Source organism: Ptiloglossa arizonensis, chromosome 6 (assembly GCF_051014685.1).
Source record: "Ptiloglossa arizonensis isolate GNS036 chromosome 6, iyPtiAriz1_principal, whole genome shotgun sequence".
In the NCBI taxonomy this organism is placed as follows: Eukaryota; Metazoa; Arthropoda; class Insecta; order Hymenoptera; family Colletidae; genus Ptiloglossa; species Ptiloglossa arizonensis.
Window position 1 is genome coordinate 25,124,397 of NC_135053.1, and position 17,612 is coordinate 25,142,008.

At 51.3% G+C, this 17,612-nt stretch overlaps 2 protein-coding genes across 8 annotated transcripts in view; one reads left to right on the plus strand and one right to left on the minus strand.

Moving 5' to 3' along the window:
* Positions 1–17,612, minus strand: part of LOC143148316 (uncharacterized) — a 360,338-nt gene that overhangs the window by 174,143 nt on the left and 168,583 nt on the right. The window lies entirely within an intron of this gene.
* Positions 7,627–13,863, plus strand: LOC143148317 (juvenile hormone esterase-like). Its single transcript, XM_076314564.1, has 11 exons — positions 7,627–7,744; positions 11,114–11,336; positions 11,437–11,574; positions 11,685–11,850; positions 11,924–12,109; positions 12,266–12,480; positions 12,714–12,876; positions 12,954–13,057; positions 13,129–13,276; positions 13,350–13,482; positions 13,542–13,863. The coding sequence occupies exons 2-11, from the start codon at positions 11,139–11,141 to the stop codon at positions 13,756–13,758; spliced, it is 1,668 nt and encodes a 555-aa protein (XP_076170679.1). The 5' UTR covers positions 7,627–7,744; positions 11,114–11,138; the 3' UTR covers positions 13,759–13,863.

Here is a 17,612-nt window from a genome sequence, read left to right on the forward strand (position 1 = left end):
AGGTATTGGATGCACTTTTCCCGAGACGAATTATCGTACGTGAACACGTTTGGTTTTATTCTATTTTCAACGCTTATTTTACGAACTTTCACTCGTAGACCGAAACCCGAATTCAGATTGTAGGAACGCGCGGTAGCCGTAATCTTCGAATCTACCGTTACGCGTGCATCGAAGAACGAGAGGTAGAAATTAAAGTACGTCTCCGGTAGATATCTCCTTCTCCAGCGAGTAGAGAAGAGGCACCCCTTTTCCTTTAATCCTACCGCGTTGCCTCGTCACGGTACTCGGACGTTTCCCCGCCATTATCGCAACATTCGCAACCAACGACGTCTTCCTTTCGACCGTGGAATCGTTTTGTCTCGAGAAACGTCTCGAGTCCGTCGTCGCGCGAAACCCTCGCGAAAGCGATACGAGCGCGTAAGAGCCACTCTCGAACCGTTTCGCGAACGTTAACGCGCCGCGAATAAGCGTACGCCCGCGGTCCGATTCCCTTCTCGCGTACAGCGGAGCCAACAAGAGCAACGGTTCGTTTAAAATGCAGATTAGAGCTTAGGTCGTCTTTTAACGGCGTCCAGGGGCCTCCGGCGTTGCCGCTCGTTTCTGGCGACACGCGCGCCGAGAGGTTTGCGGCTTTTCAAACGACTCCACAACGGGTCTCCATTTGCGGCGCACCGGAACCCTATTTGGCGCGGTTGGCCACGCGTATTTGTCTCCGAGCGCACAATTTCGCGACGATCTCGACGTCCGGTCTGTTTTCGTCGCGATGGATCTCCCGCGCGCCGAATCGTTCCCTCTTCTCGTTTCGAAAAATCGTTCGTCGTGAAATTCGGTCGCTTCGAAGAAACGCAAATAGTTTCTCTATCGTGGTCGTCGTGGTCGTCGAGCGTTTACATTTTCGCGGGAAAAATATTTCCAAGGAATTCCCCGTTCGCCGAACCCCGACTTCTCTTCGCGTCCAATTAATCGTCGCTTAACCTTTCCGTCACGGGAAATTATTCAACCGGTGGCGTCGGTTAATCGCGGAAGAAACGTTCCCTCGAGACGACCGCTAAATTGCTGTCAACGTTTCGAACGCGTGAAACGCGTCCGTCCGGTGCTACTCGAGAGCCGCGAGTTCCCCGCTAGGAAAAATCTGTCCACCGTTTTCCATCCAGTCGGTCGGAACGCTCCGAATTAACGCGCGTCGACCGTTTCCGAGGTCAACGACAGCTTCGGAGGCATCGAAGTACGTCGTTCGCTTACTCGCCCGCTTTCCTGTCTCTCCACGGTTGGCCTCGAGTTCCCCTTTATTTACGCCGCGTCTTCGAATCGCGCGAATTAATACGCGACCCGTTCGAAACGTCGCTTTCTCTTTTATCATTCGCGTTTAATTAGTCCGGCGATACACGCGACACGACGAGAGAAACGCCTCGAGCACGCGAAGCGTTCGTTAACCGCTTCGTTTTACGTTTCTGTTCTGCGTTCTTTCTTTCTTTCGCGGACAAAGTACGCGCTCGAACGCGGCCGAGTCGAACTCGGACGTCAACCGTACGCCGCGCGTTTGCGCTTTCGTCGCGAGCGCGGACGTTCTCGGGAACGTGCACCGGGTGCGAGGGTTCGGTCAAAGGAGTAACTGGACTTAGGATTCGGAGGAAAACGGTACCACCGCACCGTCGCCATCGACGGTAGCGAATTTGTTCGCGGAAACGACCTTTCGTACGTCGAGCCGAGACCCTGCCACGTGCGAACCGTGCGACGAGGAGAGACCGAACCAGACACGCGGAGAGCGAGCGCAACACCGAGCTCCTCTCGTGTTACGGGCGCTCGGTCGCTGAACTTCAAAGCGATGCCGCGCGCGCTTCGGCCTCTGATGCGATCCGAACGTTGAATCCGTGCCAGAGTGTCGTCGACGAATCGGCCGGATCCTCTCGACGAAGACGAGACCGTTTTCGAGTTCACCGTCGCTCGAGTAGGAACTCGCGAACGACTGGAGCGTTTCGGTACGTTTTATCGAGGGACGAACGCGACGTTTTAACGAGGATCTGTCGCCTTTCGACGATTTCTGCGCTCCGAGAGCGAATTTTCAACTTTCAGCGATGAAAACTCGATCATTGCGAGAAGTCGGAGCCGCTTCGAGGTTTCTTTTCTCCAATAACGCGACCAACGGAGCAACTTCGAGGCGATGCTGCCATCTTCCACCGGACGAAGCGGAACACGCGTCTTTCGAAGGCCTATCCGAGAGAACGGAATTCCCGAGTGTCGCGTGGATGCCGCGCACCTGCGCCGCGACGACCATCGACGTTACGCAATACGGTAAGTGCAGTTTTAAATAACGGATGACGATTATCCGCAATTAACGTCAGCGCGAGCTCCCTTCCCAGACGCGCGACCGAACGGCTCGGGACGTGGCTATTAACCCTTGCGCAACTCATTCGCGCGAGAATCGTCGAAGATGTTTGCACAGGTACCGGTTAACATCGCGCTCGAACGAAGACGCGAGTTTGCCTTTATTGTCCGCTCTGTAACTTGTTTCGCGACTCGAAATGTACCGTGGATATTGCGCGAGAACCTTCGATCGAGATCGACGTTTATCGAGCTCCGTTTAAATAGCTGCAACCTCGACCGTGGAGGAACGTTGAACGGTATTCGAAACATCTCCGTGGAATTTTAAGAAGAGATGAATACACGAGTAAACGGAGTAATCCTCGTCTTCGTCTCCGGTGATCGCGAGGAAGTTCACTCGCGTTGTTCCTGTTCCATTCTAACGTTCACGCGGGCCAAGGATCGCGAAATGCTACGATTCCTCTTCGAAATTGGCGCGCAACGCCGAGACAGATTCTCGTTGGTATCCGTGCAAGTTGCATCGAGCTTTGCCACGCGGGCGGTAGCAGTTGCACGGTATTACTCGGCTGTTCTTTCTCCGTACCGCTGATATGGAACCGTAATGGTTTTTCAGGATCGAATCCCTGTCAAACCGATACAACCGAATATGAATTATAAATTTTAATTGCGTCGCGAATGCGTTAATTGAGAGTCGGTCGAGGGCGATCATCGGTCGAATAGAAATGGAAAAGTAGTCGAGAAGAGTATGAACGTAATCGCTAATAAACCGATACAGTCCACTGTGGAGTTCAACGGAAAACCCAGCTTATTGTTTGTTCTTCCGAGAATCTCCTTTCCCGTTCACTCTTCGCGCGCGAATCGACGCGGATCCGGCTGTTCCGCGGTTCCTTGCGAAATTCGTAAACACGAACGAAAGAACCTTTTCTACGCGCGAAAGATCGAGTTCGCTCGCGGCGCGTTTCGCTAGAATCTCGAGAGGAGGGAAGAATCGTTTGGCGGAAAGCGGTTCCGAAAGGCGTTCAGTCGCGGAGGGTTCGCCACGATCGTCCACCGAAAGAAAACCAGTCCCATTGGTGTCGAAGGTACCTCGAGCGAGGTACATCGTCCTCTTGGCGAGAGCGAGGGAGCGAAACGAGGGAGTCGAGGGCTCGCGGAGGAATCGCGTTCACCAGTGGCGATGCGAGCGACCGGGCGTATCTCGATGATCGGGGGCCAGATCGGAACGGGAGGACAGGACAGCGACACTCGTAAAGCGGCCGGATCGGGCGGATTAAAGCGCGTCGAAGGGAAAAGTCCGAGCGAGTGAAAAAGGTTGGCCGCGGGAGCTGGAACCGTACGCGAGCCGAGACCCGGTGAAACGAGGGGAACGCGACGCGATCCGACAGCCGGTCGTACGACACGAGGATCGCGATAAACCGACGTGTTAATCGGCATCCGCGATCGCCTCGAACGGGACTCGGACTTATTAACTCGATACCAGCGCCGGCCCCGATGAATCGATCGTAATTCACGAGACGAATGCTCGAGAGAGGTAGCCGGCTACGCACGTGATCCCAGATATCGCGATAACGAATCGCATCGTCTTCTCGGATGAGCCCCCATCCCCTCCGCGACGATCCCGGGCCCGCGCTTAGGCGAGAGGAGATACCACGGCACCCGAGCTCCTACAACGCTCGAGGTATCGCTTTTTTTTTTCTTTCTTCGAGAAAAATCGAGCCAACGGAATTTTCGAAACGTTTCCGCGTTCGATTTTCCTCCGAATAATTGGACGAAGCGCGAAGGTTTTACGATCGTCCGTCGAGAGATCGCGATACCGGCTCCCGATGAAACTCTCGCCGCGTGGAAAGTCGATAACGCGAGAAACGACTCGAAGCGATAAATCCGTTTCCTGGTCACCGGGTTCCTACCGGTCCTGCGAACGTTCGGAGTTCGGTGCACGTTTTCGTTTTAATTATGCAGGAAGTCTAGCCCAAGAACCGAAACCACGGTTTTCTCTCGGCGCGGCAAAACCGTTGGAAACGTTAAGAAATCTCGGGTACATCCATCATTCGGCCAGATAAACGCGGAACGCGACAGCGCGACCGCGTCGCGGACCGATCAGATATCATAAACAGCGCTCTCACACGTGACAGATAACGACCGGACACGAGTCCCGGCGGCTCGCGAAACAAAATCGAGCCAACTTTCAGCAGACATTGTCGTCGCCGAGGCAGATCCTATCCGACACCGTGGCGCGGGCCGTGTCAGAGATCGATCTGGAATCGCGAATCGGCTCGCAGGTTTCACCAAGTGCCGCGCGGCGACCATTGTCGGTGACCGGGGAGCTTCGATTCGATTCTTTTCCGGGCCCCCGTTATTCGAGGCGACATTTCGAGAAAATATGAGGGGCGATCGGTTCGATCGTTGGCCGGCTTATCTTCGGGGCGGCGGTGTGCCCACCGGGCAATTATCGTTCTCACGGTGTAATTATCGCGATTGTTATCCGAGTCTGCGGGGCGAGGCCAACCGAGGTCAGATTCGAAGGAAGCGCACGGGAGTTTCAGACCCGGGTCCACCTTCGGCCTCGCGGTCCTCACCGTCCGCTTCGTTTCTCCCGCACTCTCCTTCTTGGCAATTTCCTGGAAGGAGAGACGGACGAACCGAATTCCCCCCCGTCGACGAAATGTTGAAACGCTCGCGAAGCAACGAGAGCCGAGCCGAAAGGAAACGCGACAGCGTATCATTAGCGAACGAAAGGGCACGTGCACGACTAATGGATCCTTCGAGCAGCGCTGTGGGCGCTCGTAAGCACGGAGCCCGTCCGCGAATATGGTTACCGGGTAGGAGTACGGATTCTCGGGAGACGAGAAGCGATCCTCGACTCTCGCGAAGTTCGATTCCTACCTGGCCACGCGACCACGCGACCACCCGACCACGCGACCGGATCCCGTGATTCTCGTTGACACGGTGCGGCTACGCGCGCTAATGGGACGTCGAGATCCAAACCTCGCTCGACCTCCACCATCTCAGGATCCTCGACGCTGACGATTCGACCGGTCTCGAGTTCGGCTCGGTTCGACCACGATTTACTCGATTGTGCGTCGAGGATAGGGTCGGTTCTGGGTCGAAGTCGAGCCGAGGGAGCTCCGAGGAAGAAAATTAACAGCTTCGGAGTACTCAGGGCGTCGATCGCGTACGATTCGAGCGGCAAAGGGTGTCGACGAAGTCGAAGCACGTATCGAGCATCCGAAAGTTCGCCCTTATTCCGCTCGCGTCGCGTTTCCGACGGTATGTTCGTCAATTTCGCCAATGAACGTTCGTTGCGTTAGGAACGACTCGAGGGTCGTATCGTCGCGGCGAAAGAGCGCGGTCGGTTCCCATGGAAGCGAGTCTCTCGCGATCGAGCGTGGCTGGACGGAGATTGTCGCGGCTAAATATAGAGCGCGCGAGTAAATTGCGTCGTTTAATTAGCGGACTGCCAATCATTTCGTTATCGACATTCTTTGTTGGCCAACGACGTACGGAGTCTCCCCCTAGACAGACGCATCCTGTCTCTGATTATCGAATCGGCCGCATCCTCTCGCGGAGCTAAGTTCACGGCGCGGTGACTTTAACCTCTGTCACGGGCACTCTCGATCGGCTTCGTCGACGAGCTCGCCTCGAAGAAACGACGTTCGACGATTCGCGACCGACGCTCCGATATCGAAGATCGCGCCAACGGTTCGCGTCGCGACGCGTACGCGGGTCGTCCTTCTTTCGTTCCGGTTCAACGAAGCAATAATTACGCATCGAATTACGTTTCCGAGCGCACGTGTCGTGTCTGGCCACCAGCTTTCGCGACACGAAGGATCCTTTTCGAAAACATTCCGATCGATTCCATCCCGAAGTGCGGGATCATGGAATCGTTCGCCACGAGAGAAAGTGTTGGAATACAACGACATTGAACCGTGCGGTGCTCGAGAAGTCAAAGAACGGTGGACGAACTCGATACCGGCTTTCCTATTTTTTTCGTTGGTGCGACGACGCGATCGTCGCAATCCGTTCGGTTGTTCGTAACGGCATTCCGCTGCACGACCGTAATATACGTATCTAAAAATAAACGTCTCATTTGCATTTTCTCTTCTGCTAAACAATTCCATAATCCCACAGAAAATGTAAATTGAACGTTTATATTTAGATAAATGTAATACAGTCGAACAGATTGTAACGATCGCGTCGGCACACCAACGGAAAAATTGGAAAGCCGGTATCGAGCTCGTCCACCGTTCCTTCACTTCCCGAGTACTGCACGGTTCAATCTCGTTGTATTCCAACACGAAGCATTCTTTCAACTTGACCGTGGACAGCTCTCGAGCAGCGCAAATTTCTACGCTTCCTCGAGATCTTTCAGGTTTACTCGCGCTTTCGATCCAAAGAGCTCCATTTCTCGTTTCTTCGATCGCGATTCCATTACTTCGGCTAATAAAAATCTCTCGATTCTTTCGACGCATCTTTCGCTAAATTTCGTTGTCGATTCAACGATCTTTCGTGATCTTTTTTCTGAAATTTACGCGCTGCTCTTATTTTTCTTTGCGAATCAACGGGCTCGTGGCCCGCGAACGAATAAATAACTGTGTAGCGGACCTCTCCGCATAGTTTCGGCAACGAATAGCTAGACGTCGAAAGTGTAATTTGACGCGCGACCGTCGCGCGGAGGACTTGGCGCCGAGTAATATAAACAGTTAAACTAGCTTATCGTTGCTGGCGGAGGCCTGCACTTGAAAGAATGAGTTACCGCTGTCCGAAAGAAGGCGATCGTGGGAATCGTCTTCGAGGACAGCAGGGTGGCGGTCGAAGGGCAGTAAGCAGAGGTGGCCCGTACAATAAAGAACCAAGGCAGATCTTTTCCGTCCGCCGAACTATTCACACTATCTTGACTCGCTTTGCGTCAGTTATTTAATACCATACCTATCGTACATCCCCAAAACTGTTACGGTACACCGATTAGGTTCTTCGAGGATATCCGGCACGTGTCCGGTATCCGGAACCTTGCTAACGCGCGATCAATCGGTACGATAACGAACAAAATCGTTCAGTGGTATCGCGGGTCGACGGCTCGAATTTTAGTTTATTTCCCGATTATTTCGGGTATTCCGTTACCCGCGAGCCGTTTTAAATTATTTAGGGGCACGACGGAACGGCAGGTCGCTCGGGCTTCGACGTTCCCTGCCAAAGGTATCCGTTATCGCCGTTTGGTTCCATCGTGTATTTGACGGCCAAGGTGAACTACGTCGTTATCGTGCGCACACACGTCTATAATTACGATAATCGTTCCACGGGGGTATATAGCACGGAGCAGCGCGTTGACGAAACGACGAGTTAATTGTCTCCGTTGATCGGAATCGGTTCGACGCCAGTTCGAGGCACGGTGAAATTTGCGAAACTGCGTTCCATCATCGTTCCGGTAAGTACCCGACGTCCGTAATAACTTCGTAACACCGTGATATTTGCATTGCTCGGTTCACCGTTGGAAAATAGACGATACGTGCGGCGTAACGAGCTCTCCGCGAGCCAACGTCGAACCGTGGAAGAATTTCGCCGACGCCCTTGATGAATGCGTTCGAGGCTGTACGCGGCCGTCAATTGGTTCGAGGCGCGGTTGTAAATTGACGCGTCTTCGTTTAAAGAGTTAATAACGCGCGCTTCGACTCGACGGAGAAGTGGTCGCTACGCGGTGGGTTCTTCCGCTCTCGATTTCTCGAACCTCGTTTCGAGTAGCTCTACGATTTTTTCACCAGTCGTGCTCGACGCGTTTCGGTAGATCGACATCGATACCGAGAGGAAAAAGTTAACCTTAGTTTCGGGTTAGGTCTGGGTCGTCTTCGTCGAGAACTCGCGAGCGTATCTGTTCGAACTGCATCCGGTACTCGAGAAATCCATCGTTCCTCGCGAGACGAGCATCGAATCGTCCATTACGCGACGTCTCTGTTCGAATTGTATCCGGTACTCGAGAAATCCATCGTTCCTCGCGAGACGAGTATCGAATCGTCCATTACGCGATCTCCCGTACGGAGATAGTTTCGAGCGCGACCGGACGAGGAACCATCCGCCATCTTTCTCTCCCCGGGACCTCGGGCTAGTCTTTCCAGGTGCACGCGTCCCAGCTGCGTACAACCATTACGCTCCCAGCTCCGTTGCGCGCGAGGGCTACCACTTCTGATCGTCGAAGCTCCTCGGGTTCCGGGTTTGATTATTCCTTTAACCGTCGACGAAGCGGTAATCAGTTTCCTTTCGTTGGTTTCTATCGTTGTTATCGAGTATTCGCTCCTCCAGCGACGTGCTCGATATCCAGGGTGCGCGAACGTATCCGTTTCGGTCGCCTCTTTTTCTCCAGTGTGTACGGTTACCATCGTTGCGCACGATGGGTGTCCGGTAACACGGTTGCGCGATCGGTCCTGGGAACCTCCAACTGCCACCCGACGATTCTTTCGAACGTTTCGAGCTATTTTCACGGACTCGGGATCGCCGAAGTCGTCCGGACGAACCCTAGTCTTCTCGATAGTCGTAAAAATCGTTCGCTAGAAACGATACCGCTTCCGATGGATCTTCCTCTACGAAGTCGGTAGTTTTTCGAGCTTCGATTGTTTTTATTTTTTCATCCGTGATTCCACGATCAACGACTCGATGCTACGAAAATGTTATATCGACGAATCGCGCAGCTGAAAAAATAATTCAACGAGCACGTGCCCGATGAATCGGTGACTCCGTCGGTGGCAGATAGCGGTACACAAATATTTACGTTATTAACGCTCGGTCGGGTGCGATTTTTCTCGCGAGATAATGGATTCGAATTTGACGAATTTGCGCACCGGTGATCGCAAACGCAGCCTTTTTAGCTTCGCGACGAATCAACGCCGAAGAAAGCCAGCGGTGCGCGCAATTCGACGATCGAACGTGAAAATCGTTGCACCGATGATCTATACTTTGCAGAGACGATCGCTGACCGGTGACTCGCACTCGAAACGATACATCGAGACGAGGTTGCGTGCAGTTTGTTATTACGCGTGTCATCTCGGTGGACCGCGGGTAAAAACCGCCGCGGCGATCTCTCAACCGTTCATCAGCGCGATGAAAGGAGCTTCGTTATTCATCGGTTCGACCGATGCACACACCGGAGGAGTCAGGAATCGGTGGCGTGTACTTAATGCATCGGCTCGGAGAACTTCTGCACGAACGAATGTTTCGTAAACACAGATATCGACGATGACGCAATTGTCACTGTCGTTGTTATTATTGCCGAGGTCTTTATCTTGGCAACGGACGTCGTCGATCGGTGCCCGAGCGTACCTGTCGAGTCTCTGCCTCTCCGATGGGACGTCGAGAGTGTTCGTCGATAGCGAAAGCAATGTTTACAGAGGGTTCTTCGTAACTGGTTTCAAATTGGCGGAATACGTTGCGATACTCTCCGATCGAAGAAATATACGATTCGACGAATAAGATTTCCTTCGATTCATTTTTACCGAGAAAGGTAGAGGAAACGGTTCGTGTAACTTTGCTGCGTAAAAGTTTCATTCTCTTCGAGATTCGTTCGAAATATTTTTTAAAAGTGTATTTCCGTGGGAGAGAAAATTCCTTTCGTATAGCTCGGATTGTAAAAATGAAAATTGTAGCCCGAATTCGAGCGATACAATTTTGTATTCGATAGTCGCGCGTACGAATTTTCGTACAACTCGAATGCAACGTTCCGTACGCTAGACCTTTCGATGCAACTACCGTGACATTTTCAATGATTCGTTAAGCACCGCGAAGATAAACGTGCAGAAGACTCGTTGCAGAATCGCAACGAACACGATTATTATTGCACGCCCGTTTAAATGCGAACGTGCTCGAACGACTTTTGAAAACGTTTTATCGATCGGAATGCGCACAATTACTTCGCGCGCTTATTTTTCACGAATAACTCGAGGATCGATAACTTCGCGTAAATTTTAATAATCTGCGCCCACGGATACGCGTCCGAATTTATTTAACGCGTCGTTGTTCTAATTCGGCCGTGAACATGCACCGCCTCGGTCGTGTAGATTTTTAATCGATCGATAACTTTTCACGGCGATTTAAATTATTTAAATTACCCTCTGAATCTTCTTTCGCGTGCTGGCAAGAACACGAATACATTACCTCGATAATTCATTGTTAATTTAACGAACCGCTAGGCCCGTTCCCGCGATAACGATCGAGCGAGTCCGAAGCAGAAGCAGGATAATGGATGAACAATGCGCTATAATATCGGAATATCGGAATTAACGACCGATTCATAGGAGTGTTGCCCGGCGATAATCGATTTGCCGTTTTACGAGCGCTAGTCGTAAACCTGTGTCACTGTCCCGTGGAAAGCCCGAACGGCGTACCTCCGGTGGAGACTTCCGGTTTCTTCGCGTCCCTCGCAAATAGAGGCAAATCGTTTCATTTTTCGCGCGAATGTAATTTTCCTTAACCGCGGATTATAATTTATCGGGCCGTTAAACCGATCTCGTTTCGATTTTTGACGGTTCGCGAACGATTACCGGGGCTAAAGAAATTATCGCGGATCGATAAGTACCATTTAATCCAAACCCATTTCTTGGCGCGGTACCAAAGTATTTTATCTTCTTCCGAATAATTGCTCGAAAATTCTTACAATTACCTCTGCTTCGTACGACGCGAAGAGACATAAAAGTGGTTCTTTATCGAACGTCGCGACAACGTATAAACGTTACGTTCCGTCACGAAAGACGGTTCGTTAGCAAAAGTACCATTTACGGTATAAATATAATATTTTACTCGCCGATTACAGACCAGAAGGACAAACATTCGCAAGGATGATCCGTTTATCGTTTCTCGCTTTGGCGTTGTTACTGTCGTCGAAGCGATGCTTCGGCAATTTAACATCCACGGTCAACACGACTTCGGGACCCGTCCAAGGTCAAATACTGCACACCATTTGGCACTCCTATCCGTACTCGGCCTTCATGGGAATCCCTTACGCGACACCACCCCTCAAAAATCTCAGATTCCAGGTGAAATTTTACCGCACGATACACATGCGTAAACTAACACGCGTTAAAACGTTTCGCGAACGAAACTTAACGAATAAACTATTCGATTCTCGATTCCCAGCCTCCAGTTCCGCCGGCGTCGTGGAGCGAAACGCTGAACGCTACTCAAGAGAGAAGTGTTTGTCCACAAAAAGACTTCCTAACGAACACGTACATGGGGGATGAGGATTGCTTGTACATCAACGTGTTCACTCCTGTGGTACGTTATCGCGATATCGTTTCGAACTTGGATACCCCGTTTTCGATCGCGAGTCTCGATTGTCCTCGAATCGCAGTTATCGCGACGATTTTCGCTATTTTGTTCGGTAGCTCGATTTTACAAACGACACGACCAACAATACGAAGGCAGTTTTGGTGTGGATATACGGCGGTTCGTTCATCACGGGATACTCCAACACATCGCTCTACGGACCCGATCTGCTGTTGGAGAAGAACGTCGTTATGGTCAGCTTCAATTATCGCCTCGGTGCTCTCGGTAATGCTCGAAGCTTTTCCTACGGAATCCTTAAACGTGTACCCTCGTTCACGAGACACTCGATTCGCTTTAGGATTTTTGTCACTGAGTCGAGACAGGGCACTGGGCAACGCTGGCTTGAAGGATCAAGTTCTGGCCCTGGAATGGGTTCAAAAGAATATCGCCGCGTTCGGAGGCGATCCGAATCGGGTGACGATTTTCGGCGAAAGTGCTGGCGCTGTGTCCGTCCATTACCTGATGATGTCGCCACGATCCAAAGGTATCGAAACTACAATTACGCTACAACGAAACCACCGAACGTTACACGATTCGCAGAATCGATATCGCGTTCGGTATTTCTGACACGAAACAAAATGAAACAGGGACACCTTGGAGTTGTTCGAGCGTTGATCGGATTCCGATTTTCTCCGCACAGGTCTGTTTCAGCAAAGCTACGCGATAAGCGGTACGGCCTTGACCAGATGGGGGTATCACACGCCCCCGGAAGCATGGAGCAATGCCTGGAGACTCGGAACCATGCTTGGCAAAGTTACCCTTAACGCGGACGATCTGATCGATTTCTTCCTCCAAGTTCCTGCCATGGATATTGTAAAAGCGACGGAGGAAATGTACGGACCGATTCCAGCAACGGTACGGTACAGATTTCCTTCGACTAGCCATTTTCTGCATTGCCGAACGGATCGGTGAGATTTCCGCGATGAAAAAGTTTTCGATTCGATTGCGCGTAAGACGAATCGCGAACAAGGTAACGGCAATGTTTTCGCAAGGGTGTAACGCAAAAATATCGAAATCTTCGTCGCTTTCTTCGGCTTTCGACCGAGTTTTCCAACGTCAAGGTCGTGGTTTCTCGCTCGAATTTTCAGGACGTCCTGCCGTTCAGACCGACCATGGAGAACGCCGATATCACCACACCGAACAGAACGTTCCTCACGGAATGCCCGTTCCAGTTGTACACGTCCGGACAGTTCGAAAAGATGCCTACGATGTTGGGCTTTACCCAGAACGAGATCCTCGTATTTGCCGGCCGTAAGCAGTTCGAATTATTCGAAAATGCGCTCTTCGCGTTAACCTCGGTCCGATATTTCGTCTTGTGTTTCTTGCAGCTATATTTGGCATAACGAACGAGACTTTGGATTACATCACCAGTAGTCTCGTAAGGAACGGTATAATGAACGCTGTCGTCACGGGGACCAACGAGACATCATTGGTAATTGTCCGAATATCGTTAACAGCGAACAGAAAAGTCCGGTACGTCCGTTCTAATTGCATCGTTCGTAGATTCTATCGGACTTCCTTTTCGTGGCGCCGATAGACCTGACCAGGAAAATTATGCAACAATACAACGGAAACTATCCTATCTATTATTATTACCAATCGTACGACTCGCCGTACGCTATACACAAACAAATGGGAATCATGGTGAACGGTAAGACGGATCTCTTTCTCGCGATGTATTCGCGGTTCCGTATCCTTACGGTCGACGATCCCTGTTGTTTCAGGTACCGCGCACTTTGACGACATCCAGTATTTCTTCCAATCGACGATGTTCTACGCACCCACCGATCCGAACGATAGCTTTAATCAGTTCCGTGACCGTATGACCACCATGCTGACGAATTTCGCGAAATACGGGTAAGCGATTCGACGCTCTATCGTTTTGCGATCGTTACGCTCGGGATCTATTTTCGCAGAAACCCTACGCCGAATAATTCCAATCCGATAAACGTAAACTGGGTGCCGTCCGGACAAGAGGGACTGCAGCTATACATCAACGAAAACTGTACGATGGGACCGGCTCGAGTCGACCAGATAGCCTCGTACTACGAACAAATTTCATACGCCACGGAACCGTTCCTAGAGATCTGTAAAAATATCAACCCGTTGCTACCGGCTTCCAGTATTTTCTAATCGCGGAATCGCTCACCGTTTCGGTGCTATCCGACCATCCAGGTAACGAGAAACGCGACCAAATGGATGAAAAATTGTGTCAATAAAGCATACGTTCTACGATAACGACGAAGTTGCATCGCTAACATCGTCCTAGTCCCGATTCGTTTTCTCCTTGAACTCGAACAGCTGCTCTCCGCGAGCGGTCCGTCCAACGTCCCGAAACCAACGACGAAGAACCGTGTCACGAATGCCGCCGAGGCGGTCCTATTTCTTTTTCTTTTTTTTTTTCTCTCTCTCTCGTGGTTGGAAAACCGGTCGCGAAAAAAATGGGGATGAAACGTACAGGGAGGGGTGAGAGGGAGGAAGGTAGCTGGCGCAACGCGCGCGGTTTTACGCCGCTTTCGCAACTTACGGGGCCGGCTGCCGTTTAACCGGCTTAATAATTGCGCTCCTTATACGTGAGCGGAGATAATTGTTTTTGCATAATCGAGATGGGTCTCGATCCGGGCGCGAGGAAAGAAATCGGTCGCGACGATGGCACGTACCGACCGGGCACAAGAGAAATGCGTCGAACGAGTAAAATTGCATTGCGCAACGCGGCCCCGCCGCGCCGCGCCGATTCCTCGAGCGTACGCCACACCGCGCCGAGCTGCGTCCCCGCGGAACAAGAAATCGTAATCCGTACGATTGAGTAATTTTACGTAATGGACGATGCGTTAATATATTGTTCGTGCGTGACTTAATTGCCGAGATAAGACCGGGAGAAAGCAGAATCGTTTTCTGTCGCCTCCCGGCCACTCGCTACCATTTTACGACCGACGTTACGTACCTCGAAACGTAGCCAAGTTTCGAGGTTACCATTCGTCGAATGCTCCGCGATTCTTGGCCGAACGATTGTATTCGAAGAAACCGATAGCCTCGTCGTGGGTATAAGGTATAACTTATGCGAAAGACGAATTGTTCGAGTTGCTTTTCTCGACTCTCTGCTTGCGACCGACCGAAGAAAAATACGAACACAATCCCTGAAACATCAGGGACTCAAGTTGTCGTTGCATTCGTTAGAATAATTTCGAATGATTCCGGAAACAATGATCCGTGTCGGCGATGAACACGCAAAACCGCGAAACGCAACGATATTAGAAGCGAAGCTGTTCGAAGCGTTCGATTATTTTTTTTACGCACGTTTGTTCAACCGAGGGTTGTTGAGACGAGCCTTATCGGACAAATAACGCGTCGAGATTGATTCAATTTCGAGACATTGTTGTAAAGATTTATCCAAACGGAGAACTTCCATGCGAGACGACTCGATCTCGCGTTTCGTAGATAAACGGTAAAGATAATCCCGCTTCTCGTTATTTCCGAAATACGTTTCCGTAGCTGGGTCGTCGCACCCTGAACCCGTGAGTCATCTCGCTCGAACCGTCCGGTTGAGCTGGCCTTTTGCTTACCGTGCAACTTCTTTCTCCTCTTTCGAGTCAAAGATTACTCCGCGTTCGCGTTGCTAATACCCACCGTTCCGTATCAACCTCGCAAAGATTACGTTTATCGTATCTGGACGGTTTCGGGAGAAACGGATCGTCTCGGACGAAAATTGCAAAAATATCCTCGCGGACGATCGATCGACGAAACGTCACGGCGATCCGATACTTCCGGTAAGCCACGCGAAAATCGAAGATCCTGCTACGCGTGAGAACAGAGGGCGCCGCGCCGATGCATCACGGTCCACCATTACAATATTTCAGTAGAGCCGTTTTCATTGTTCAAACGCCGCGCGCATAAAAGCCGCGGGGGGCACTCATAAGCGCCGACCGGGCCGCATGAATTACGACCGGTTTGCATACCGATGCAGCCACACGTGTTTCGACGTTTTCCCCGCTCCGCGCAGCTCCGTGCCGCGCCACGCCGCTCCGTACCGCGCCGATTGTTCTCGAAATATCGTTCGCGGCGCGCAATTACGTTCCGCGATCGATCGTTCCGGCATCGGGTGGACGTCAAAGGACCCGTTCGTTAATTTCGAAGAAGCTACCCCGCGCGATTGAACGCGCTGAGAGAGAATCCTGCGCCTCGAACCGCGATTTCTTCGCCACTTCAGGTATCGGGGTAACGTGTATCCTGTTATTTTCGCGAATATTTATTCGGTTTACCGGATTCGAATAGGAGCATGGTTCTGGAAGAGACAAGTAAACTCGTCCTTGTGCATCATCGGACGGACGCTCGTTAAATGCACCGAAACCGTAAAAATATTATTCGAACCTCGCGACTCGCCGCAACGACTCCGAACCGCGGCCGGAGTTAATTACGCGAACGAGCGAAACTTTCTCCGCGCGGAATTGGTTAAAAAATTTAACCGCGTACAAAATTCGTTTCCTCTCGCGTTTGTTCTTCTTCGCGTGCACCGTATTTCCCCTTTTTACCGCGCGAGGGTTACTCGAAACGTTTTCAGTTACCACGATACCTTCTCCCGAGAATATTTTCGTTACCCCGTAGAAACGTCGAGATCCGGTACGACCTTCCACGTAACGTTTCCGCGGAACCGATCGCGAACATCGCGACGACCGATTTACGCGGACCAACCGAAACGACTCGTTTCCAACCGGTTCGAGACGACGCGAGAAACCACCGGTACCGCGTTGCGAACAAACGAAACACAGGCTCGAGCATCGGCGAACGTACAAATTTAAAAACCGCAATTACGCGGGAACGGCGGTGGCGAGCGTACGCGAGAACTCGAGGAGGACTCGCGAGCGCGGAAAATCGTCCCGGCAATTTGACGAGAACCTCGAGAAAGTTCGAGGAACGAAAGTCGTCGAACGGGGTGGGCAGGGGCCGCGTCGAAACGAAAGCAGGGACCGGAAATTGAATCGAGCGACCCGATAGCGTGGAAGGTCCCGCCGCGAGTGGGCCATCGGGTATCGAGGAAAACCTGGCAGCTCGTCGTTAAATTATAGGTCTACGGAAGAAATCGCCGTCTCCTCGTGAGACCTGCGCGCGTGTTCGCGTTTGTACGTGTGTCGCGGACGAATTATCAGAGGTATCTTAGGCGTCGATCGCGCGAGCGCCCGCGCGCGGTTTTCTAACGTCGTGACAATGAAAGCGCACGGTGAGCGAGCGATTTTCGCGCGGAAACCGCTCGCGAAGAAGTTTGCCCGGCCGAGAGGTCGACGACGCGCGATTAACCTCTTCCCGTTAAAGTGCAAATATTGCCGGGGCATCGCGCGATAAATTCGACGCGAGAGAAATCAAGCTGCGAGGCGCACAAAGGGGGACGACGCGACGCGAGGCGACGCGACGCGGTTACAAAACCGCGATTTGTCCGTCGAAAGTTTCAACGGACCGGAGAAAGGGTAATCTCGATTTCGTGTTTACTCTCGATCGATAAAGTGTACACAACTCGCGAATGGGAGTCTAATCGAACAAACGCTCGACTCGAATGCGCGTTTAACGTGTAGCGATAACACGTGTTTCAATATCGTATCGACCAATTTGAGAACGTTTCGAAGCCAGACGTTTAATATTTTGCCAGAGACGATTAAGAAATTGGAATCAATTCGTTTTGTCATGGAAAACGTTCGACGCACTCCCAATACACACTTAACGTACATCGATAACACTTGTTTTAATATCGTATTAATCAAATTTGAGAACGTTTCGAAGGCAGTCGTTGTTCAATATTTTTCCAGAGACGATTAAGAAATTGAAATCAATACGTTTTGCCACGGTAATCGTTCAACGCACTCCGAATACACGTTTAACGTACACCGATAACACTTGTTTTAATATCGTATCGTGTAAATTTGCGAACGTTTCGAAAACAGACGTTGTTTAAATTTGCCAAATATCGTCGAAAGATCGGAATCGAAAAGATTTCGGTA

What these genes read in the sequence shown, in the direction of transcription:
- LOC143148317 (XM_076314564.1), top strand. Translation starts at nt 11,139, where the DNA reads ATGATCCGTTTATCGTTTCTCGCTTTGGCGTTGTTACTGTCGTCGAAG. An exon ending in GATGTCGCCACGATCCAAAG is followed by an intron (nt 12,110 to 12,265) that starts GTATCGAAACTA and finishes TTCTCCGCACAG; the next exon opens with GTCTGTTTCAGCAAAGCTAC. An exon ending in GATCCTCGTATTTGCCGGCC is followed by an intron (nt 12,877 to 12,953) that starts GTAAGCAGTTCG and finishes TGTTTCTTGCAG; the next exon opens with CTATATTTGGCATAACGAAC.